The sequence below is a fragment of the Hippopotamus amphibius genome, chromosome 11 (assembly GCF_030028045.1).
Source record: "Hippopotamus amphibius kiboko isolate mHipAmp2 chromosome 11, mHipAmp2.hap2, whole genome shotgun sequence".
Lineage (NCBI taxonomy): Eukaryota > Metazoa > Chordata > Mammalia > Artiodactyla > Hippopotamidae > Hippopotamus > Hippopotamus amphibius.
Window position 1 is genome coordinate 24,699,163 of NC_080196.1, and position 22,626 is coordinate 24,721,788.

Genomic DNA, 22,626 nt, shown 5'->3' on the forward strand with positions numbered 1-22,626 from the left:
CCTGCAGTAAGTTTCTTTCATCTCATTTATATGCTTTTGCAGAGTGTTCCTTGAAAATGACCAACCTCAAAACAGGCTTGTACACTTGAGTGTTGTACTACATGAACGGTAAAACATGAGATGTTAAAAGCTGCCTAGTATAGCTGGGTTCCTGGGAATTTATAAAACCAAGTTCATAGACGATTAAGGGGCTTAGACTACTTAATGAAGACAATTTAAAGACCAAAAGAGCCAGGAAAATCTGACTTTATTTCTTAAATACTGTGAAGGAGGAAGGGGGAAATGGTCCCCTGATGATGAAGGGCCATGGAGCAAAGAGCTAGGGATCGTCAGCAAAGGCCCTCTGGGCATTAGGGAAGCGCTGGGGGCTGTAGTTAGGGTCCTCCTGCAGTCGCTTTTGTATATCAGCCCGGAGCTAGAGAGAGAGAGAGCAAAGCAGGTTGGTGTGGTACTGGCCCAGCCTCTAGGATCCCAGTAAGCACACAAAGCCACCCCTCAGGAGCTAACATTTCCCCACCAGCCATGTACTGTGCAGCAGCCCAATATGGCATCACTAAGCCTTCCCGGATGCCACTAGGGAAAAATTTTAAAACCAAGTGGTAGCCCCAGACTGACCAGTTCATCTCTGAAGGGATCCAGGGAAGAGGGACCCTAGCCCAACCCCTCCCACTAGACCATCCCTATGCTGCTTCAAGGTGGGGGCACCTGCTGCCTGTAGCTCTCCTGAACCTCTGGTGCCTCCAGGTCCCGGCTCAGGCTCTCGGGGCTCGTCAGGGGCCGAGCTCCGGCTGCCTTAGCTGCCCGGCTCACGGCCTCTGAGAGAAGCAGCTGGGGGCCCTCACCCTGCATCGTCTGGGGGACGGGGTTGAGAGGGAAAAGAGGATCAACGTCAGATCCAGTGCCACCACCCCGCTCACCCTTTCCATGAGTCAACCACTGAGTCTCCATGCTAGCGGAGAGAAGGGATACAGTCTACGTGTAGTTTTTGACAGCAGAAATGCCTTCCTGATTTTGTTTGGCTCTGGCCCAAAACAGCATTTGAATGTGCTGGACTTGGTCTTCAAAACAAGAAGGGCAGGATGGGTCTAGCCATCCAGCATTCACAGCTAGCTAGTCCACAAGAGGAAGCCCACTTTAAGACAGATGGGCCCTAGTCACATGGGGATCAGGCAACGGAGGGATGACAGGACTGCTGACAGACTAATGTAAAGGTGTGGGGCAACAACTATGACCAAGTCTAAGTCCCAGAAAGGTTTCCTCGTCAATCAAATGAAGGGACTAACCTAGGAAAACCTCCTCCCAACTCTAATTCATTTGATTCTAAGTACAACGGGAACTTGGATAAAGGGATCCTCAGGGAAAAGGCAAACCAACCTTGCGTCTCTTGGCAGGCATACCACTGAGGTAGGCATCGCTCAGGGGGGGCTGCGGTTTCACCTTCCGCTGGCTCTGAATGTCCTGCTGGATGATAGGGACCCATTCCTGGGGAGGAAAAAATGTTGAGAAAGTAGTAATCCCCACAACTTTCAGCTGCCTTAGCTCACCGGACCACCTCCTGGCACTCACTGGGGGGACTGCAGCTGCCCAAGGTTCTGTCTCAGCTGAAGCTCCATCCTGTTCGTCTCGGGAACCCCCCTCAGGAGCAGGAGGTGGACCTCGGGACATGGCCTCTTCTGCTGTTGTTCCAGGGGCTGGGGAAGCATTCTCCCGCTGGGAGTCAGAGAGTGGGAAGACCCAGGCTTCAGAATTCTCAGCCTCCAGCCCTTCCAGCCCTCCACTCCACATTATCTGGCTCCTCAATCTCTCCCTGGTACCTGAGGCTCAGGGGAAGTTCTTTCTGATCCCTGAACTTCCATTGGCTCCTCAGAAAGTGTCTGTGGAAAGGGACAGAGATGGAGAACACCACAAAAGGCCCTCTCAGATCTCCCCAGTTCCCTCAAGCCCCCTGACCCCATAGCCCATCAGGTCCCTTACCTGGGGGGGATCACCAACCCTGCGAACATATCTGAGGATGGCATCAGGGCCTACAGGCATGTGCTCCAGTACCACCTGAAGCCTTAGTCCCATCATAGTGGTCAGCCAGCTCACCAATGACGGATTCACTCCACGAGACATGCGACGCTGTGGGGCAGAAAGCAGACTTGGAACACAAAACCCTCAACCAGCTTTTGAAAGGTACCAAAGAGTAAAGGATGGCAATTTGGTGGGGGGAAAAAAAAACTGCAGGATACCAAAGAAAACAGAAACCTGAGGAAATAAAAGGCTGGGGATCTGGGGCTGGGTGATGCTTACAATTCGGCCATTGATGACAGCAGCAAGCTCCATCTGCTGTCCCCCCAAGCAGTGCAAGTTCAGGGCCAGGCATTCAAACAGGCCCTGGTTACACAGCTCCAGCAAACGGGCCCCAAATCCGCTGTCTGTGGGCAAGACATAAGGACGGAATGCTGGCACCTGGCAGCCCTGCACAACCAACATGCCCCACTCACCCAGGCCCAGCCAGCCCCTGACCTGTGCAGTGCATCACGTGAGCAGCAATGCTATTGAATTGCTCTTGGAGAAATTCCAGGTTTGTCCGGATGATGTCCACACCTGGCTGAACTTGTACCAAAGACTAAGAAACAAGACACACATAGAACCTCAAATCAGAAACCCTGAGTGACTGGGACTCGTGCAGGACACAGTTGAAATAGCAGCCATCCTGACCAGAGCCAGGAAAGGAGGGGATGGGGAAGCGTTACTCACAAAACTCTCCCGCACGTATTCTTCTAGCCCTGTGATCAATGTGTGGGTTGCCGTCTAGGAGTTGGCAGGGAGGGAGGAGAGAACAGCAGAGGTTTAGAACAAAGCCCCACCCTCAAGACACGTACCCCTCCTCCCCCACCAAGCCCACGGCTTGGGCTGGGGCAGTCATATCTTTAAGCAATGGATAAAGTTAGGAATAAGGAACTGAAGGTGAGATAGAGAAGAGCTCTGGGCCCAAGGTCTTCATTTACCCGGATGTTACCAGCTGTGGGCTCCTGGCCACCCAGGTAGTGCTGGTGGAAGAAAGATCGCAGCTGGGGCTGCAGCCGCTGCAGTGGCTGGAAATGCCCATGGAGAAGCATCACCACATCCACCATGGAAAAGTTCTGGCACAGAAGAGAGAGCAGGGCCCCAAAGAATCCTAGGGACAGGAGCAGAAGTCAGCAATAGCCTTTGTCACATGGCCTGCCCATCAGCCTCACCCCACCTTGGCAATACCCCTAAACAAAGGCCATCTACCTTCCCCTGGTTGCCCCTCCCTAGAGAAGACCAAGGCACCCCCATCTGCTCACCGAGAGCCCCATCAGCCCCAGGCTCAAAGATGTTGCTGGATCCACTGAGGCGTTGTATGAAAGCAGCAATACTTTCACTGCTGCCAGCCCGAGCCCCCAGGGAGCCCAGCAGGGAACTCAGCACACCCTGCACCACTGAGGTGAAAAACTCCAGCGGCAGGCTCTCAGGACCCAGGCCTCCAGGACTTCCTGCGCCACCCGAAGGGGACCCTGGTGGGGGCGCTGTCTGCTGCTCTGGAGCTGGAGGCGGGGGTGGGGGTGGAGGTGGCGGAGGGGGGGGAGCGCCCGTTTGTGTTGCCTGGCCAACGGAGAAAGAATAAAGAACAGAAGATGAAATGAGAATGGGGACAATGACATAAACTGGCATCAGAAAGGCACAAATCAACAGGGGCCTGGAAAACGTGGAGCTCTATTCCAGTCTTTGCGCCTTAAAGCAGAAGAAACATGGTAGCTTCTCCAGAGCAGAGGCGGGTTGAGCAGCCACCTCTCTGCGTCTGAATGGGTTAGGTCAGAAAGCAGTAACACAGATTACTATGCTTCTCTCTCTGAGGCCTGTTTTCTTCACCTCCAGAATGGAGGGTTCTGAGTCAATAAATTCCCAAGGCTCCTTCCAAGTGGCAACATAATGGCAACAAGACTCCAGTGCCTGACTGGGCTCAGGAATAGGAAGGGTGAAGTGAAGAGCAGGCCGGCCACTCACCTGCAAGAAATCAGTCATGCCCTGGAGAAAGGCAGGGACACCAGGCATCGCCACAGTAATGGTGGGAGAAGCCATGCCAGGCCCTCCAGCCCCTGGCCCTGCAGGCCCCAGCAGGTTCCCCAGGAGCTGAGAGAACTGAAGATCAGAGGCGGAGGGTTGAGGGGGTGGAGGCTGGGCGGGCCCCCCAGGGGCAGGGCCAGCCGTGGTAGCTGTGTTGGTGGTGCCGGCACTGGCTGACGCAGTGGCAGGTGCTGGAGGTGGAGCCATTCCTGGGGTCCCCTGAGCTATAGGGACCAAAAGAAGAAAGTTGAAATCTCAAGAAAAACAAGCCCCCACAGCATCTCCATTCTGGTCTTCCCAGTAGGAAAGCAAGAAGAAAGGAATACGGAGAAAACTGGGAAGTGCCAGTGAGGAGACCAGGAAGGGAGCATCAGCCTTCAGAGCCATGGAAACCTCTTCAGTTTGAGGTGGGGAAGAACAAGGACTCACCCACAAGGACAGGCTGCATAAGAAGCTGCCCCACGAGGCCGCTCACCATCTGGGCTAAAGAGGCATTGGTACCCAGCCCAGCACCCGGCTGAGGGGAGAGGAGAGGGGCAGGCTTTCAGTCTTGGCCTCCGCATGCCCCACCACAGGATTTTCTCCCCACGCTCTTCCCCAGTGGAACTCCCCCACCCCTACTCACCAGAGCCCCAGAGACTGGGGGCCCCCCAGGATGGGAAGGCCGAGCCTGCGGAGGGGTGGGCCGGGCAATCACCACCCGCGTGGGAGCTGTCGGGAAGCCCGGCACCTGCTGTCCTGCGGGTGGCAGAGGGGAAAGACCGGAGAGGGCTGAGGGCCGGGTCCTTGCCTGCCAGCGGACGACGCCCACCACGATGGACTGGGCCCCACCTCCCAGGCTTCCCTTTCAGGTCATTACCTGCGGCCATGGAGGCAACAGCTGCCACTATGGCCTGATGTGTGATCTGGTGGGCGACGGCGTGCATGAACTCAGGGGGCAGGGAGGGCAGCTGGATGAGGGTGGAGCCTGGGGGGTGGGTCTGATGTAACCATGAACCTGGACCCCCTTCAACCCACCCACTCGGCCCAACCCCTTCTCTACCCAGAGCTCAGCCTGCTCTGATGCCCTCACTCTTACCCAGGGTCTGGCCATGACCAGGGGGTCCTAGGGGGCCAGTGGGAGCACTCGGAACTCCACCAGGCTGTGTGCCAGAATCTGGGCAAGGAGACAGAGAGAGTGGCCCTGAGACAGGCGGGGCCAAGGCCTAACTGTATCCTCCTGAGATCAGCATGCTTCAGGCCTCCACTCCTCTGACCAGAAAGCCTGCCTTTCAGTCCATCTAGACAAGGAGGAGACGCTCCCTTCACCACACAAACAACTCTCCAAGGACAAGTAGTTCTTCCTGCCCCTCCCCACACATGCCAACAAAAAGAGCTTCGGCTCTGGTCCCTCTGCTACCGCCAGCAGCCCTGGCCTCTCCTTCCCCACCCTGGCGCCCTCACACCTCAGCGCCAACCCCACCTCCAGCATCGCAATGTTCTTCTCTGCCGGCCACTGTTCCCAACTCACCTTGAATGTTCATGTGCATCATGACCACGGGTTCCACACTCTGGTGGGAAATCCGGATGACCCTCGGGTGGCTGGCGGTCGGGGGGGGAGCTGGCCCTGGCGGGGGAGCCCCCTCAGTCGAAGACTCGACGGTGGTAGAAGAGGGGGCCAGGGACGAGGCCTGCCCAGGACCAGGCGGAGGTGCCTCCGCACTGGGAGTCGGGGGGGGCCGAGTTCCATTCCCCGTCATGGTCACGGTGGTGCCCACGTTGATCTGGACAATAGAAATGGATGGCGCGGAAGTGAGAAAAACATCAGAGCCTAACCCAGCGCACCCCACAATATACTGTACTTCTAAAGTCTCCCCAATCCTGCGTCACCAGGTTTCCAAAGCCTGCTCCCCTTCTAACCTCCTTTGAGCCCAACAGCTATGCTGGATTACTCCAGCAACAGCCCTCCATTGTCCCTCAGGCCAGGCTCCCCTGACCCACCTGGATGGGGATGGCTGCCTGCTGGAGCACCATGGGGGTGGTGTAGTGAGACATGGGCCGGACCACATGCAGGTGACGGGGGGGCGCACAGGCCAGATTGCAACGCAGATCAGACAGCGCCACAAAGGTGTTGCCCAGCAGCCGCAGGCTCTCCCCCACCAAGTTGATCAAGCGCTGATCCTCTTCACGGCCCTCTTGCTGTACTCCCCAGGGCCAAACACAGAAAAGCAGAAAACATTAGGCTGGAATCCACTTCACTAACAAAAACAACACCTTCTTGAGATTATCACATCCTCTACGTCTTCTGGTACATCCTTTGAAGCTTCTGTATAAACCAAGTCTTTGCAAGTAAATTCTATTTTATACACATAAATAGCTTCCTGATAAAACAAGTCCTACAGAGGATCAAAAAGCTATCACCTGCTTATCTCCCTTACTTTATAGACTTCCTGAATAACTCACGGGATCAAGAGGGTGGCCATTATAAAGGTTATCAGGGAGGAAAAGATCACTTACTTCCACATCTAAAGAGAACCATTTTGTCAGAGACAATGTCTTTTTTTTAGGGAAAGGGGTGATCTACATTTCACACTGCTCCATCTGGGGAGTGCTGGAGGTGAGGGGGTGGGCGGGCTCACATTGTTGTTGTAGTCCGTAGTGGCAGCGGCACCCAGAACCTCATAGTAGCGCTGCAGGAAGGGCTGGAGGCGGCTCTCAAGCCGCTGCAGCTCCTGAAGCACCTCGACATACTCCGCAGGGGAAGGATGGCTGTGGGCAACCCCAAGGGGCAGTGAGCCAAGGCTTCCCTCAGATTCCCAACCTCACCATGTCTGCCCTACCTTTTCCTGGCCTCCCAGACCCCTGGCCCAACCCCTTCCTGAATTCGCAGAGCTTCGGTTCTTTAACCCCATCAAGGGGAAGAAGCAGAGAGAAAAATAAACTGCTTCCACTCTCCCCACCATACAATCCTGTACCTACAATGGCAAAACACTAACTCTAAAAAACAGACAGGGCCTGTGTGAACTGAGGACAGAGAATCTTGATCAGGCTCAGGAAGCACCATTTGGATTTCCTTGCCTCAGGGAGAGCAGTGCTTCTGGCTCAGTGGCCAGTCCTAACCTCATTTCCTACTTCAGAGCCCCCCACTGCCCCTCAACACTAACTCTACAGGTACAACCTCTAAGCAACCCTTTCTCTTCCATCAGACCTTTCCTGGCCCTCATATTTCACTCAGAATCCCCAGCCCACCCCTATCCCAAAAGTTTCCCTCCATCTCTCACTTGGGTGCATTTGTCTCTGGGGCAGGTGCTGGGCCCGCTGGGGCTGGGCCAGAAGGGGTGAGCTCTGGGCTCTGAGCAGCAGGTGCACGCTCCTCCACTTCTTCCGCCTCCATGGGCTCCCGAGGAGGCACTTCACTTTCGACCGGTTCTGACGTTGGAGAGCTCAAGGCTACTGGCTCCGGGGCCGCAGCTGGCATCTGTGGCGGCGGCTGACTGTGCTGGGCTTGGGGCCCCCCTCGACACTGAAGGTGGAGAAGGGTCAGGACACCAAAAAGCAAGATGAGACCGCAGCAGAAGATTACTCAGGTCAAAGCAGACTGAGCGGAAAAGGTGCACTAACTAGGCTCCCTGAAAGCAGGACTCTGCATCACCTTTGACCCCCTAAGACTTATACAAGTTAGACGCATGATAAATATCTGTAATACTTGTAAACAAATTACTAACAAAAAGTAGGGATTGTGATTTCCTAACCTCCAAGAGAGAAGGAAAGACCAGTGGTTACAAATACAAACTAATGAAGTTAGGCCATCCCAGTATCAAATATGATAACCAAAAAATAAACAAAGAATAGAAAAGCATGGAATCCTTATTTAATTGAAAAGAGATGCCGTGAGAATCATCTGACAAGTCTGCAACAAACTTCCCAGATACCAGGTACTCAGAGGACTGGCAGGGACGCGACAATCTCACAAAGATACTTTTTCTGCTTACAAGAGTGAAAATTGCAGAGAAGAGCCTAGATTAGGAGGGGAGAATCCAGTGGATGTGGCCAGTCACGCCCTCACCCCCAGGCTGAGAGAAAAGAGTAGGCAGGGAGGCTGGGGTGAGACAGACAAACCCTAGCCAGCCTGGCCCACTCACCTCCATCCGGGATAGTAAGGTCTGTATATCCCGGATCATGTGCTGAGCCATCACCAGCCGTACTCGGGGCTCACTCTACAACGAGAGGGAAAATCAGGACAGGTCGGAAATAAAGCCACGAGCTCCACCATCTATTAAACCAGGTCCCAGCCACCTCCTCAGCCAGATCTCCTCCCACTTCATGGCCTCCTTCTCCCAGATCCCCTTCCCTGACCCTCCCAGGCCCCGTGATACCTGAATCGGGGCCTGTTCCATGTTGATGTGAACATCCACAGCAGAGCCGTCACTCTGGGGAAAGGGTAAGGGAAGTTGCTCTGGGAGAAGTCAAATACTAAGGCCTCCTCCACTTCCAACAGATTCTCTGGAGCCCCAACCTCTATCTCCTCAAAGACTGAGGCCATTATCAGACCACAGGGCCCTCCAAACCCAATCTAAAGACTGAGATACCTGTCTTATAAGTGCTTGGTTGCTACCACAACCAAAACTACCCCCACAAAAACCCTCCCATGTGAAACACAAGCTTACAGGAAGATTGAAGGTTCCAACCATGACATAGCTGTTGGCATTCCGGTCATGAACAGAGGCCCCAGGCCCCCGAGTACCAGGTGGGGGTCCCCCACCATGGGTGGCTGAGGCAGACCCTGTTCCAGAAGATGCTCCAGAAGGGAGCTGAGTCTGAGGAGGAGCACGTTCCACAAGGTGGATAACCTTTCCCCCAACATCTACAGAAAAAAAGATACACACCAAAACATTATATGATCAGGGAAACCCATAGCCTCAGTTCATCCCTCTGGAAAGCAGCCTCAAGCTCTGTGAACTGCCTCCCCCACGCCCTTACTATATTCCTGGAGCTTCTTATCATCCTGCAGAACTCGTCCCTGGTAGATAAGCCGTTGTTTCTCAGATGGGATGCTGACAGAGGCAGCAATGTGCTCCTTAAACTCCTTTACATTCATCTGTAAGGAAGAAGAGACATGAATAGGAATCAGGGAATGGAAGATAAAGGAAGGATGGAAGAGGAACAACTGACTTGTAAGGGGTAAAAACCATCCCATCATAAAATCACTACCTATCTGTCTTAATTGTGAGGTAATTATCGTGTAAAGCCCTGAACTAAGGCAACACCTGTTAAAATACATAAACATCAGGAACTTCAGGTTATAGACCTATGAGAAAACTACAGGGCTGAAAAACAAAAAAGCCAACTGACATTCTCTTCTCTCCTTCTCCGCCTGGCTCCCAAAGGAATGTGTCTGTCTAAAGATACCAGCGACCCCTCCTCAAACACAAAATGATACAACACTGTAACATCAAAGATAAAAGTAGTGACAAAGAAGATGGAATAGAGAATCAAGTTAAGGAAGGCAGACTCAAGCAATTAGAAAGAAAAAGGGACAAATCAGAGAAACATTTTTCCTAACTAAATAACCGACTCTTGAGGAGTACCAAGCTGTTCACGTACACCTAATCACACAAGCCTATATGGTTTCCTCAAATACATGTAACACCATGTTTTAAAACTGCGGATCAACCTCCTCACGATTTTATCTATTAGGGCTCTACCAGCATTATGAGCAGTATAGGATCTGATTTCTCTCCTTTAAAAACACAATATAAACCTCACTAATTTTTGTTTATAAGACACACGTGCACTTTAGGTCTGCGTGTTCTCTTTCCCTTCACAAAGGCAGGAGCCACGTCTGTCCCTTGGGGCTGGGGTTCATCTATGATGCTGGCATACAAATTCCTCCTTCCCTCTTTCCCTCTACACTGAGTTTTATCCAGGTGGAGAAAGGCATAAGAAAATCTGCCCTCCCCAACAAAAACTATAGAGGAAACATCAGAAAATGTTCTGGCTACAATATGAACAAAGGAATCAATGAAAGAAAATTTGAAAACCAGAAAATTAGGCTCTTCTCTCAGAATAAGGAACCTACAAAACGAAGAGTTAATAGGTGTCTCCCAGAAGTACTGGGGTCTCACCTGGGACCCCACAATAAAGGTCCGGGTCTGAGAGTCCAGGGTCTTCACCAGCACCTCCAAGCTGTCAGGTTCCTCCATAGTGGTACTGGTACTATCACTGGGCTCCATGGCCGACAGCTCTCTAAGGAAGAATGTTAGGAGGGAGGTCCGCTGTCGCCCAGAGCATATTTTTATACACCCGGAAGCCTCCCCGGCCCGAGACTCCGCCCCAATACCTAAAGAGTTTCTCCCACACAAGCACACACACTCACACCCGCCCCCATCCCCCTTCAGATTCCGGGGCACAGGGTGAGAAACACAAAGGGCAAAGATAGACTGCACAGGGAGCTGGAGGACGGCAGGTGGGAGGGGTTCCACGATGCCAATCACAATAAGGGAGGGCCAGTTGGGCTAGGAAGCAGGGAAGGAAGGAAACACAAGACCAGTATCATCACCGGTGGCGATAGGACAAGCGCCCGAGAAGTCGCAAACCCTGGGACAACGAGAGAGCGAGGGTCGCGCCAGACTCTGCGGAGAAAGTGGTTTCGCGCACGCGCGCCACGCCACGCCCATCGAACCCGCCTAAGTCACGACAGACCCGAAATGACGGACATTCACGGAGGACCAGATCGGCTAGCTGACTGCCTCCCTCTTCCTCCTACCCTCGGTGCTCCAGCAGAGCGGCGCAACCAACACACACCAAACACACACACACACACACACACACCCCCCACCACCCCGCAGCTCCGCCCCCGACTTCCCCACGGTACCGTCACTTCCGGCCTCCCCCAACCTGCCACCAACGGCCACTTCCGTTTCCCCGATAGTATTTGGGGATCGCGAGGCGGTACTTCCGGCTCCCCCCAGGTCCCCAAGCTTTACTTTTGTGGGGCACGACAAGAAAGTCCGCGGCCCCAAACAGTGAGTTCCTGGGGGCGACACGGGCCGGGGCCGGCCTAGATGGGAAGCAGCCGAGCACCCCGCAGAGCCGCCGCCGCCGCCGCCGCCGTCGCCCGGGGGACCGTGCTGCGCTTGCGTGCGTCGCACTACGCATGCGTACACACTTAGGCCCCGCCCCACCCCCGCCGGTGCCGTCCATTTCTCCCGTGCGCGCGCTTAAGCAGTAGGGGGTTGTGGTGGCCTCTATAAATGCCTGAAAAAAAATTATCAGGTGCGAGTCTTCGACTGCCTCGAGAGAGGCTTTGAACAGTTGTATGGGTCTTGGAGTTCGGAGACTGGGGATTGTGTCTCACTAATCTATGTGAAAGTCTTGGCCAGCAGAAAATTTGAGGCGGCACTGTCCTGGCCACCTAGAATTCTGTCTGCCTCTTACCATCGTCCTCGCTGACGCCACTCTTTCGGCGCCTCCGCAAGTCACCCTTTCCATAGGCGGTTGGAGGTGGTTCTCGAGCCGATTAGCGTGCGGTGGCGTCGTTGGGCATGACCTCGGTTTTGCCCTGTGGGCGTTTTGTGGCGCCATGTTTTTCCCCGGCGGTGTGCGGCCGAGGAGGCACGCCATGTTTTGGAGAAGCTAAGGATTTACTACCTTTCAGGACTTTTTGAAAAAAGGACGCCTCCGAGTTTGGGAATTGGGAGCAAATAGAGTCAGGCTGGACCGAAACAAGACTCGCCTAAGGGCTTCTGCAGGCCGGAGGTCTGGGAGGGTTACCGTCCCTCAGTCCTCTTCTGCCCCCGCCCCTCGGGCAAGGGCCTGGGCCCCGCGGTGCTGCCAGTGGCCTGCCTCTGGTGCCCATCCTTTCTGGGATTCGTAGTTTATACCTAAGTCCCAGCGTCGTTTCAGTTAAGAGTTCTAGTAAGCACCTGTGTAGTGAGCCCCTAGTTTGTGCCAGCCAGTTTACTGAGGGTTTCACATACTGTGATGTTTTAAAAGCCTTTCAACATCTGAGATAGCTGTTACATCCATTTTACAGGTGAGTACACCTAGGCGAATGTAAGTGGCAGAACTGACAAATCCAGGCCTACCAGACTCCTTTGGGTCAAGCACTTCTACTTTACTGCCCCAATAACTTGCGTTTTAGTTTTTTATTATAAAAAATGTCAAACATTACCCCAAAACAGTAATGATGAACCCTCATATAGCCATCACCCAAGTTTTATTCTTTTAACTAAATCGCAAAACCATAGTAAGCTTCACCTCTCAAAACAAACCCTTATGGCAGTCTGTGGGTTATAAATAATATATAGAGGAAGCCCCACCTTTCATTGCATTAACTGCTCCACCCACTTGGCACTACCCAATGACTGCCTCTTGACAATTCTTTGCCTATCTATCTCCTATTACTTGAGAACTTAATACCCAGCAGAGACTAATAAGTGCTTTACAAACATTACTATTAATTATAGCGAATATTTACTTTGGACTTAATGTGCAGGCCTTTGCTACAGGCTTTATGTGCATTAGCTCTTTTAATCCTATGAGATTGATGATTTGCTCATTTTACAGATGAAAAAACAGGAATAAAGATTAATAATGCAAGATCTATAAGTAGAGTCAAGGGTTTGGACCCACTCTGCCTGACACCACTGTCTATTCTCTTTAACTACTAAGTTATGTAGCCTCTTATAGTAATAAACATTGAGTGAATGAACTCGTGTCAGACGACTTTTCTGGGGGGTGTACATGTTGTTTCCCCAGTTAACAGCTTCAGAGAGAAAGCCTCCCATCAACCATGCTCCAGCACCTGGTTCATAACTGTTCTCAAGTACTTACCAGGTTGTACTGCAATAATTTGTTTACACAGCTAGTTTTCCTTAGACTGACTTCTTCAAGGCCAGGGACTGTGTCTTACTCATTTTTATGTTCCCAGGGCTTAGCCAGTTCCTGACAAATAGCTGGAACTCAAAAACACTTGGTTTGCTAAGTGAGTGAATGAAAGAATCAATCTACCTCTCTTCAGTGCTGCACAGCACAGCAGATATCCCAGCTCAGATATGGGTTGAAAGACCACAGGCCTACCTGAAGGGCTCAGCTCTCTTAATTCCTGAGAGACCCTGGACATACCAGGATATATTGTGGAGTGGTTGCATTTAGAAGAGGGGGAGGAAGTCTCAAACACTGTAAGTAATCCAGGCTTGAGTTGGAAAACAAGGTTGAAGTTACTCATTAGCAGGTGAAAGGGTCAAGGGTCGAGGCAAGGGGGCTGGAAGCAGAGTGGACTGAGCAGCCAGTGGGGGAGAGCAGTTAAGGCACCAGCCACTACACAGAGCACCGGCTCCCTCCTGCCTGAAGATGTTCCGCCAAATTTGGGCAGCTCTACTCTACCTCTATGGCATTCTCCTTAACTCCATCTACCCCTGCCCTGAGCACAGTCAACTGACAACTGAAGGAGTAGATGGGAAAGAGGTATGGACTGAGAATGTGGGAAGCTTTGCCGAGTTGGCAGGGGAGGTGGGGGGACTCTGAGGGACTAGGGTATGTGGCCTAAGATGACCAGAAAGCCACACTGGCAAAGGAAGGGAGGAAGAGGGTGTGAGTGTTGTGATGATGAAAGCAAGAAGTAAAAAAAATATATATTAGTACTGTGGCCATCAATATGAAGACGTGGTAGAATTGGGAGGTGGGGTTTTCTGAGGAAGGGCAAAGAGGAAGTCATTTAATGACTTCTTGTCATGGATCCAACCCTCAGCTGGAAAAGGGCAGCCAACATCTTCACCACTAAGTATTGTCATTCTGACTGATGAAGAGGTTGGATGGATTCTGTAGTGAGACCCACCTTCTTCTGCTCCCCTCGTCGTCTCTCCAGTTCCCAGAGCCCCACCTGGGCCGGTGGTACTTTATCGCAGGGGCAGCTCCCACCAAGGAGGAGTTGGCGAATTTTGACCCTGTGGACAACATTGTCTTCAACATGGCTGTGGGCTCTGCCCCCATGCAGCTCCAGCTTCGAGCTACCATCCGCACGTGAGTGGTGAGGAGGCAGAGGCACCAGTAGGTGCAGTCTCTGCCTAAAGTGTGAGCACGCACCCCCAGAGCTGGACCCTTTGGCATATCCATTATTATCCATTATTCTTGGCCCAGTTGAGTTCAACAGCTCTTTTAGTTTCCCTCCAGAGAGAGAGGGACCTAACCATCCTTTGGTAACTTGAAACCCAAGGGGACTCAGGCTTTAAGAAGGAATAAAATGGAATAAATAGAGGCTGATACTGAGTGGTTGAGATGTCACTCAGTCTTTCCTCCTTGCTACCACCACCTCTGCAGGAAAAATGGGCTCTGTGTGCCCCGGAAATGGATCTACCACTTGTCTGAGGGGAGCACAGATCTCAGAACTGAAGGTTGGTTCTCTCCAGCCCTCTCTCTCAAGCCCCCTGGGCGTGCTTGGTTCTGTATCTCTGTCCTCACACTTTCCCCCACCCACCCTGACAGGCCGCCCTGACATGAAGACGAAGCTCTTCTCCAGCACTTGCCCAGGTGGAATCATGCTGAAAGAGACAGGCCAGGGTTACAAGCGCTTCCTCCTCTACAGTGAGTGGGGATGCCAGGCAGGAAGGGTTGGGGGGAAACAGGGGAGGGGATTGTGGGGGCAAGAGAGCCCCTTTCTCTGGGCCCTGTGACATCATCCCAGGAACGGCTGGGTGCTTCCATGAGGTCCTCACTAGGGGCTGGGGCAGTGCTGAGAAGCATGGGCTTTGATGGGCCTGGCCCTGCCCTTCCAGATCGCTCACCACACCCTCCTGAGAAGTGTGTGGAGGAATTCCAGTCCCTGACCTCCTGCCTGGACTTTAAGGCCTTCTTACAGACTCCCAGGAATCAAGGTGAGGGGGTAAAGTCCCACGGAAGACAACTAGGACTCACCAAGTCTTCTGTGAGTGCTGGATCAAAGGGACTCAAGTGATGTCACCAGAGCACATAGTTAAAGGCTGACATCATCATACTGGCTGTGTTGACACTTCTAATTGTGTCATAGATTGTGATGGCACCAGAGGGAGCCAGGATGGGCTCTGGGCTACTCAGAGTTTTCTGAGTTTGCAGTGGATATAAGGGCAGAAGGTCAGACATAGGGCAGAGGTCTGTAAAGAAAAAAGGCCTCAGAGACCCCTTCTCTGACATGGGGGAATAAGGGAGTGCATTCTTCCTCATCCCATTACCATCAGCCTTGCCTCTCTCCCTGGGTCTCCTTCCTTTCCATCCTCTTGTTTTCTCCTTCCTCCCACCAGAGGCCTGCGAGCTGTCCAGTAACTGACCTGTGGCTTCATCTGTGCCCCCCAGATGGATACAGTGGGAGCTGAGATTGTGGTGGGGGGAGAAGCTGGAGACTTGTAACTACCTTTCAAGAGTAATAAAGATGATTTTTTAATCCTCATTTTCAGGGTTTGTCTCCCGACATCAGTCTCACTCCCCCCATTTCAATACTCCCCCTACTACCACCTAAACCCCCAGCTGGACGGCGTCAGGAAGGACACTGAGTGGCGGTAACTCTCACTTTGTAGTGGTATATTTAGGATTTGGTGTGACACAGTTATTTATTGCTGAGTGAGCAAACCCAAACCCCCAGTGGGGTCTGCAAACTCCAGTGCTCCCCATGCTGCCTGTGAGCTGCCAGCCCCTCTGAGCTGGCCCTCTTGCCAACACTGCCTGCACCATCCCCACTCCCTCTGGCCCCTAGGAACACGCAGATCCTCCCTGCAGGCTCCCCATCACCTGTGGGAACCCCATCCAGACCCCCCGATCCACCCATCTAGCAGTGCCACTCTTCTCCAGATAGCACAGATCCCAGGATCCAAGGGATCCCTTCAGTCTCTCAACCATCCTCTTACCCCACCCAGAGGTCTGTCTGTCCTGCCTCTAGTCTCTTCCACCCCTGGAGAGTTTTGAAAGGTAGAGAGGACCCTTTAGTCTTATTCTCCACCACCACGTTTTTTTTTTTTTTTTTTTTTTTTGGCTTTTAAAAAGTGGAGGTGGGGGAAAAAACAGGAAGTGGGAGAAATGTAAAAGCAAAAATTAACAGCTGGTGAATTCAAGGGCAATGCCCCCATTGTCCATAAATGCAGACACCCTAAACAGCTCTCCTGTGTGTGAAGGGGGGCTCTGTGCCCTCATACTCTGGGGTTTCTGCCCCATCCCTGAGGTCCCTGTGCTTACAATCTAGATCATGCCCCCACACTATCTTCACCCTTGCTCCCACTGCACTGAGGGTGGGACCCTGGGTCACATCCCACTGTGTGGTCACAGCCCCTTTCCTGGGTCTCCCCTCTGCTCCTCACCCTCCCTCCCCAACTTCTCGCTCTCCAAGTCAGTGGCCTCCTCATCCCCACTGGGCTCCCGGAGGCTGACAGCCAGCACCAGGGCCTGTAGAAGACCAAAGAGGCAGGCAAAGTGCAGGGGGTGAGCAGTAAGTAGGCTCAGCACGGCATGGAGCCCGTGCAGGGCAGCCAGGAAGGACAGTAGCCCATGCAGCCAGAGGCCCAGCGGTCCACGCAGGCCCAACGCGTCCAAGGCTGCCCGCAAGGGCCTTGAGCACAGCCCCAGCAGGGCTGAGGCCAGGAGCTCCAGCAGGTGCAGGGTCAGGTTGGTGGAGATCTGCAGACACTCTTCTGGGCCCCCCAGGTACTGGTAGGGAGCCCCTGCTCCCCCACCTGTTTCCCCCCGCAGCCAGCCCAGCAGCTTCTGACGCCGGCCAGGCTTCTCCACTGGGGCTTCAGGCCCAGGAGGGCTCAGTCCCTCTTCAGGGGACACTCCAGGTTTCCTGGTGCCACCTGAGTCCACAGGATCCCATCCTAGTTTGGGAATGGTCTCTCCAGCCTCCGATCTCCCAGACTCTTGAGTGCTAGAGACAGTCTTGTTCCACTTGAGAGAATCCATTCTTTTGCACCCCAGTTGCTCAACTTGGGACTCCCTGCTTGGTTCTGGAGTGGCCCCAGAGCTCCTCTGTGCACCTGAGTCCTTGATCTTGGGAGGCCCCGGATCTCCCATGGTTTCTGGGGCACTGTCCCAGTCACTCCCTGAAGTCTCAGAGGAGCTGTCCATCCGTCTGGGTTCTGGGGCCGGCAGGTCAGGCCTCGTTGGTTTCCGGCGGCCCCAGGGGCTACGAGGTAGCCACCCACCAAGCCGTCTCAGGAACATGGTTGGGGTGTGTAATGAGCCCCCAAATTCTGGGGCTGCTTCCTGGCACTGCTTAGACTCTCAGGTTTGGGGGCTGAGGGTTTCCTCGGAAGGCAAAGTCTGTTCAGGCTCAGAAGAACAGGTATCTGCTGGTGAGTCCTACTCTGAATTCAGAAGTGGTTCCCGACTTCCCTGGATGGTCATACCGCCTCAAGTGTGGCAGGCAGCTTGTTTCCTTTTCAGTTTTGAGGTAAATTCAAATTCATTCACCACCGCCACCGCCACCCCACACAAGATTCCAAAAGTCTCAGGATCTGACAAAGCCTGGATCACCCTCACAGTGTCCTCCCTGTTTTCCAGGTTTCTTTCCCGGCAGGCAGCACCCCAAGTTTCACTCACCAAGGCCACGCCCCAAGGTGCCCCAGAAACTGGGGAGGTGGTGCTCCATCCAAGAAGGAAGGAAGGAAGGTGGCCCCGGATCCTAGGTGCTCCGGAGCGGGAGAGTCCTGAACTGCGGCCCTAAGGCAGCACAGGAAGAAGTCTCCTATTAGGTGTGGGTAGAGGTATCCGGCAAACTCCCGCCTGCAACGTTAGTCCCTTGATTCAGAGGACTGTGAATCTTATAAAGTGGCCCACCGGCCCCTGAGCACGCAGTTGAGACTCGGTCTCCTCAAGGTCAGGCCGGAGATGTCCTCGGAGATCCCGGTTGCGAGGCAAAGCGCGGGCCTGCCTGGGTAGCCACACGTCCAGGCTGCAGCCCCTCCCGGGCCCAGCGTCGGGGCCGCGGCCTCGCGGAGCCGCAGAGCCCGGAAGCAGCTGCACCGGGGCGAGAGGGACAGGCGGAGGCGGAGCCCGCAGCCCGCGGGGCGGACCCTGCCAATCCACCGCCCCTTGCCCGCGCTGCTTGTGCGCGCCATTAGCGCAGCCGGCCGTATTGCGGGGCGCGGAGCCGAGATCACAGGGACCCAATGCCTGGATGTAAACCCAGCCTTCCATTTTCGCCGCCTAGAGGCCCCCGGGCCGCCAGTGTTCCCTGAACCTCGCCCGTCCCCTTTAGTCCCCTCTTGTTCCTGATTTTACGAAAGGCTTTTACTGAAGAGAAAGCTGAGAGGAGGCTTGGAACTTGAGTAGCCCTTCCTTGCTCCTCCATGCACAGATTTTACCCCTTGGATTTGACAACAGTGAGGGCTTCACGTGCCTGGCACCTGGTATGAGCAGCACAAGGGAGGAGCAGGAGAGGAAGTGTGGGAAAGCCAAGTGTAGACGAATAAGATGTGCTTCCTGCCCTCAGGAGTTTTCAGGTATTGAAATGAAGAACCTTGGTTTAAAGTGTAGATTTGGGAGGCCAGAGTTCTGGTCCCAGTTCAGCTAATAGCCTGCAGGCTGCATAATCTTAGGCCCTGCTAGCACACTGGCCTCTTCCTGCAAGTCCCTACCCACTCTCATCACCTCTGAGCCTTCCCTGACTTCCTCTATCACCATGCATTGTATTTGGTCACATCCTGTCTCCTCCAGCTGTGAGCAACCTGAAGATCTGAAATGTCTCTTACTCCCATCTTTAGCACATAGTATATGAACTGTGTGAAATCAGTGATTGAATTTGCTGGAGTGTGTCACTTTCTGGGGGAGGTTAGACTTACACAGAGATGGGTTAATTCCTGGTTCAGGATTGAAAAAATAGGTGGGGCACTCTGGAGCAGTGGCTGGGACTAGAAGTGAAACAGACTGGCAGGGAGCTGCCTCTTCTGGCTCAGGTAGGATTTCATGTGACCCCCAGCCTTATTGGGCTTCCCAGGAACAGCTTCCAGAAAAGTGGATAAAACACCAAAGAAGGAGAAAAGCTTGATTTATTTCTGAACTCTCAGCCTCTTTCTCCCAAAGGCAGAGCCCACTGATCAAAACCTGAAGATGTGGAACCTGGGCAGACCCTAGGAAGTAGAAGCCCAAGTGCCTAGGTTAGGGGCCCAAGTTCAGACTTTAGCAGCAGACCAGGGTCAGAACTTGCAAGTTCAGAACTCAAGGTTCATGTATGTCCTCAGATTCCGCTCCCAGGTCCTGTCCTTCTCCTCCTGCCTTCTCTCCTCCTTCCGGTTCAGTGTGGTCACCCTAGGGGCTCTCTCCCTTCCAGCCACTGCCCGTGTATCCCGAGCTGGGAAATGTGTAACTCGGGGCTGGGGTGCTGATCTGTAGCCTAATCCTTCCTGGTCCCTCTTGAGGACAGTGGGAATGGGATTGGTACGGCCCTCACCCCGGGGTCCCAGCCCCATTCCAGGCTCCCAGCCCCCCCTCAGCAGCAGCTTGAAGCCTGGGCTGGAGGTAGGCACCCCAAGGGGCAGGTTGGGGGGCCGGAAATCTTGAGACAGTGACAGCAGGTGAGCAGTGGATGTATGGTGGTTAGAGTCTTGGAAGTGGGCATCACAAGTCTCACAGTACTGGGGGGAGTGGGATCGGGACCTGCAGAGAAAAAAGAGAAAGGGTTAAGAGCAGCACAAGGGTTTAGGCCTCAGAGGTGGGTGGCAGGGTGGGACAGGGTCCTTCCACTATTTCTGCTGAGGAACAAACTGCCTTTCTTCCCACTTAGCAACAAGGGACCCAAATGGGAATAGCTGGGAGAAGAGATGGTTAAAAGGCCTTACAAGGTTCTTGGGTGAGGGAGGAATAATAATGATTACTATAGCTAATGTTTGTATAGTGCTTACTATACTACAAGCACTATTCTAGCATATATTAACCCATTTAATCCTAACAATCCTATGAGAAAGGTGCTTTTGTTGCCCCATTTCTTAGATGAGGAAACTGAGGCACATGGACATTAGGTTGCTTGCCCAAGTAAATACAGTCAAGATTTAAACCCAGGGAGTATGTACAACACGGGAATATAGCAAACATTTTATAATGACTTTAAATGGAGTATAACCTTTAAAAATTGTGAATCACTAACACTGTATACCTGTAATTTATGTATTATACATGAACTACACTTCAATAAAAAATACAAAAGTAAAAACTAAAAATAAATATATAAATTTTTAAAATAAAAATAACCCCACGGAGCTCATGTTCATAACCAGGCTGCCTTATCAGCCTACACTAGAGGACAGATGAGAGAACCCTTCAGCTCTGTTCTGGAGCCTCTGGTGTGGAGTAGCTAGGAAGGACAGAACACAATGAAAGATAAGGCTTCCCCTCACCGGTTCTCTGGAATCCTTGTCTCTCCGGGGCTCTCTCTGACCATGCGGGCCACCTCAGGGAAGCCCGCTTCTTCTGCTAGCTGAGCAGCATCCCTGCCACCCAGCTCGCAGACTCCCACCCAGGCAGCCCCACGGCCCAGGAGATAGTGCACAGCTGCCCCCTGGCCTGCTCGGGCAGCACACATCAGGGGGGTCCACCAGAAAGCATCTCGAGCGTTGATATTCCCCCCAGCTCCCCCTGCCTCATGGGGATCCAACAGCCTTTTTAGTTTTGCCAGGTCCCCCTCCTGGGCTGCCCTCAGTATCTGCTGGGTCATCTTGTCCTCTGCTTCAAGGGATCTCCTTTGTCCAAGACCTCCTGCTGCTCCTGCTGTAGCTTCCCTCATCATTCTTCTTTTCTTCTTCTTTCTCTTACTGGCAGGCACAGGATGAGCTCTCTGGAGTACAGGGGCACTGCTCTCATCCCCAATCAAGGCTTCGTAGAAAGCCCGGGCTGCAGCCCCATCCAGGGTGGGTTCCAGCTCTTCAGGCTGTGGCTGCAGCTGCCCATCTTTCCAGAGATCACTGGTGTCAGTGGCTGGGGTAAAGTTAATGAGGGAGGACCCGGACATGGCTTTTGGGAGATCTGGGAAAATTAGACTAGGCAGGGGGAGGATGAGACAAGGAAGCCAACCCCCTGGTGGTCCTGCAGTAATCAGAGCCACCTCCAGACACCTGTAGGGATAAGGAAAAGTATCCTTAGCGTCAAATATCCCCTCCCAATCCAAAAGTGACCCCACAACCTAGGACCCTGCAGGGCCTGAGGGCCACAGATCATATGGAAAAACAAGAAACCCTACAGTAATAGACTATACCCCTTAGTAAACCTTAACAATGAAGTCTCCACAAGACAGTTGCCCAGTGGTTCTGCCCTCCGCCCCCACCCCGATCCTCACCAACAATAAATAATAACTGCCTCCCTGAGGCTACTTTACAACCGCGTAAAACATACCATTACAAAAAAACAATCAGCCTGGCTCTTTAAATCTTCCTCGATCCTATTTTGGGGTAACGTCTTCCCAAACAAAAACACTCAACACTTCTCCGGAAGCAGGAAGCAGATCTCACGGAGAGGTTCCAGTCGGTGTTGTTTTGCAGCTTCCGTACTGCAAAATGGCGCTACCCTAAGCAAAGGAGTCGACTATCAAATAGTCACCAGGCTCAAAGACGCATGCGTGGCTGGGGGGGAAAAAAAAAAACAAAAACAAAAAAAAAACACTTACTTGATAGCGCAGGCGCGCGCAAGCGCCGAGCTATTTCCCGCCCTGGAATCTTTCCAATAGCACAGGCGCAACGCGCCACGTGCCCAGGTAGCGCGAGGACCGAGAAAGGTCCGTCGGTTGGGGTCCTGCTTTCATATAACGCCCCCACAATGCCCTTCGCCTCCCTCAACGTGGCCCCCGCTCCAAGCTCATTTTCTGGACTTGGGAAACCACTCTCGGGGTTAAGAAAGGCCCTGAGGCGGAGAATGCTCAGAAACCAGGAAATGAAATAACATCACGCAGCCCCTCATCATTACTCTGACCAGGGTTCGAAAGTCACACTTAGTGCCTACAGCAGCCCCGTTCAAGCCCTAAGAGGAAATGGAGAAGTGCAAGGGGACAAGCAGCATAATGGCTGGCGCGACCTCAGGTTAGCTAGCGCACGGGCCGTCCCGGTTCTCACACCGCTCATCTCAGCCCAGTACATCCTACCCAGGTCCCTCAGCGCGGAACCCGGCCTCACCTCCCGCCTCGGAAGCCCGAACGCCGGGGTGAAACATGGGCCTCCTCGGGGGTCTCCTTAGCGGGCTGACTCGGGCAAGGAGCTTGACAGGCGATAAGGACCAGGCTGGCTGGAGGGGATGAGGTCAATACCCCGGGTAGCAGGGCCGCGCCGGGGCCTAAAACTCTCTGTGTGAGGGGAGCGGCTGGAAATAACCCAGTCAGCTTTGTTCCTCTCCCCGCCCTTTCTCGGCCCCACGGTCCGGGGAATCACACGGCTATATTTCCCAGGCTCCCTGGCCCAGAACGCGGTACTGAGTTTCCGCTTCCGGCGCAGCTTCGCAGCGCCTCGCTGCACCCCGCCCCCAGGCCTCTCCCTTAGGGGCCTCGCGACACCAGGGTCGTGCACTAGTCATCCTGGGATACGTAGTTCGCCTTTCCCTAGTTTCGCCAGTGTCTTTCTACCGGGGACTTCATTT

The 22,626-nt window shown here is 53.4% G+C and overlaps 4 protein-coding genes across 19 annotated transcripts; 1 reads left to right on the plus strand and 3 right to left on the minus strand.

Annotated features, from left to right (window-relative positions):
* Positions 1-230: 230 nt before the first annotated feature.
* On the minus strand, positions 231-11,192 carry BAG6 (BAG cochaperone 6). Of its 14 annotated transcripts, none has more exons than XM_057699259.1 (26): positions 11,040-11,192; positions 10,179-10,299; positions 9,034-9,151; positions 8,721-8,917; positions 8,430-8,483; positions 8,196-8,270; positions 7,335-7,576; positions 6,693-6,822; positions 6,055-6,252; positions 5,585-5,837; positions 5,153-5,230; positions 4,934-5,041; positions 4,700-4,812; positions 4,504-4,591; positions 4,015-4,298; positions 3,315-3,612; positions 2,994-3,163; positions 2,743-2,796; positions 2,509-2,611; positions 2,293-2,417; positions 1,975-2,121; positions 1,815-1,874; positions 1,567-1,710; positions 1,375-1,482; positions 706-852; positions 231-415 (listed from the first exon to the last, which is right to left on the minus strand). In XM_057699259.1, the coding sequence occupies exons 2-26, from the start codon at positions 10,284-10,286 to the stop codon at positions 320-322; spliced, it is 3,498 nt and encodes a 1,165-aa protein (XP_057555242.1). In that variant the 5' UTR covers positions 10,287-10,299; positions 11,040-11,192; the 3' UTR covers positions 231-319. The 14 variants fall into 14 exon arrangements, with proteins under 14 accessions (XP_057555242.1, XP_057555239.1, XP_057555244.1 ...); XM_057699256.1 differs by having other exon boundaries at positions 10,928-11,187; XM_057699261.1 differs by lacking the exon at positions 11,040-11,192 and adding an exon at positions 10,820-10,907.
* Positions 11,193-13,324: 2,132 nt separating this feature from the next.
* Positions 13,325-15,465, plus strand: APOM (apolipoprotein M). The gene is made up of 6 exons (XM_057700397.1): positions 13,325-13,521; positions 13,922-14,076; positions 14,374-14,447; positions 14,539-14,637; positions 14,829-14,927; positions 15,330-15,465. Exons 1-6 carry the CDS (start codon positions 13,408-13,410, stop codon positions 15,353-15,355), a joined length of 567 nt encoding a protein of 188 aa, XP_057556380.1. The 5' UTR covers positions 13,325-13,407; the 3' UTR covers positions 15,356-15,465.
* A 120-nt stretch (positions 15,466-15,585) lies between these two features.
* Positions 15,586-18,040, minus strand: C11H6orf47 (chromosome 11 C6orf47 homolog). The gene has a single exon (XM_057700396.1). The coding sequence runs from the start codon at positions 17,233-17,235 to the stop codon at positions 16,339-16,341; it is 897 nt and encodes a 298-aa protein (XP_057556379.1). The 5' UTR covers positions 17,236-18,040; the 3' UTR covers positions 15,586-16,338.
* A 1,006-nt stretch (positions 18,041-19,046) lies between these two features.
* Positions 19,047-22,424, minus strand: GPANK1 (G-patch domain and ankyrin repeats 1). Of its 3 annotated transcripts, none has more exons than XM_057698016.1 (4): positions 22,170-22,424; positions 21,397-21,568; positions 20,406-21,119; positions 19,047-19,668 (listed from the first exon to the last, which is right to left on the minus strand). In XM_057698016.1, the coding sequence occupies exons 3-4, from the start codon at positions 21,014-21,016 to the stop codon at positions 19,224-19,226; spliced, it is 1,056 nt and encodes a 351-aa protein (XP_057553999.1). In that variant the 5' UTR covers positions 21,017-21,119; positions 21,397-21,568; positions 22,170-22,424; the 3' UTR covers positions 19,047-19,223. The 3 variants fall into 3 exon arrangements, with proteins under 3 accessions (XP_057553999.1, XP_057553997.1, XP_057554000.1); XM_057698014.1 differs by having other exon boundaries at positions 21,397-21,623; XM_057698017.1 differs by having other exon boundaries at positions 21,397-21,623; positions 22,301-22,415.
* Positions 22,425-22,626: the final 202 nt, after the last annotated feature.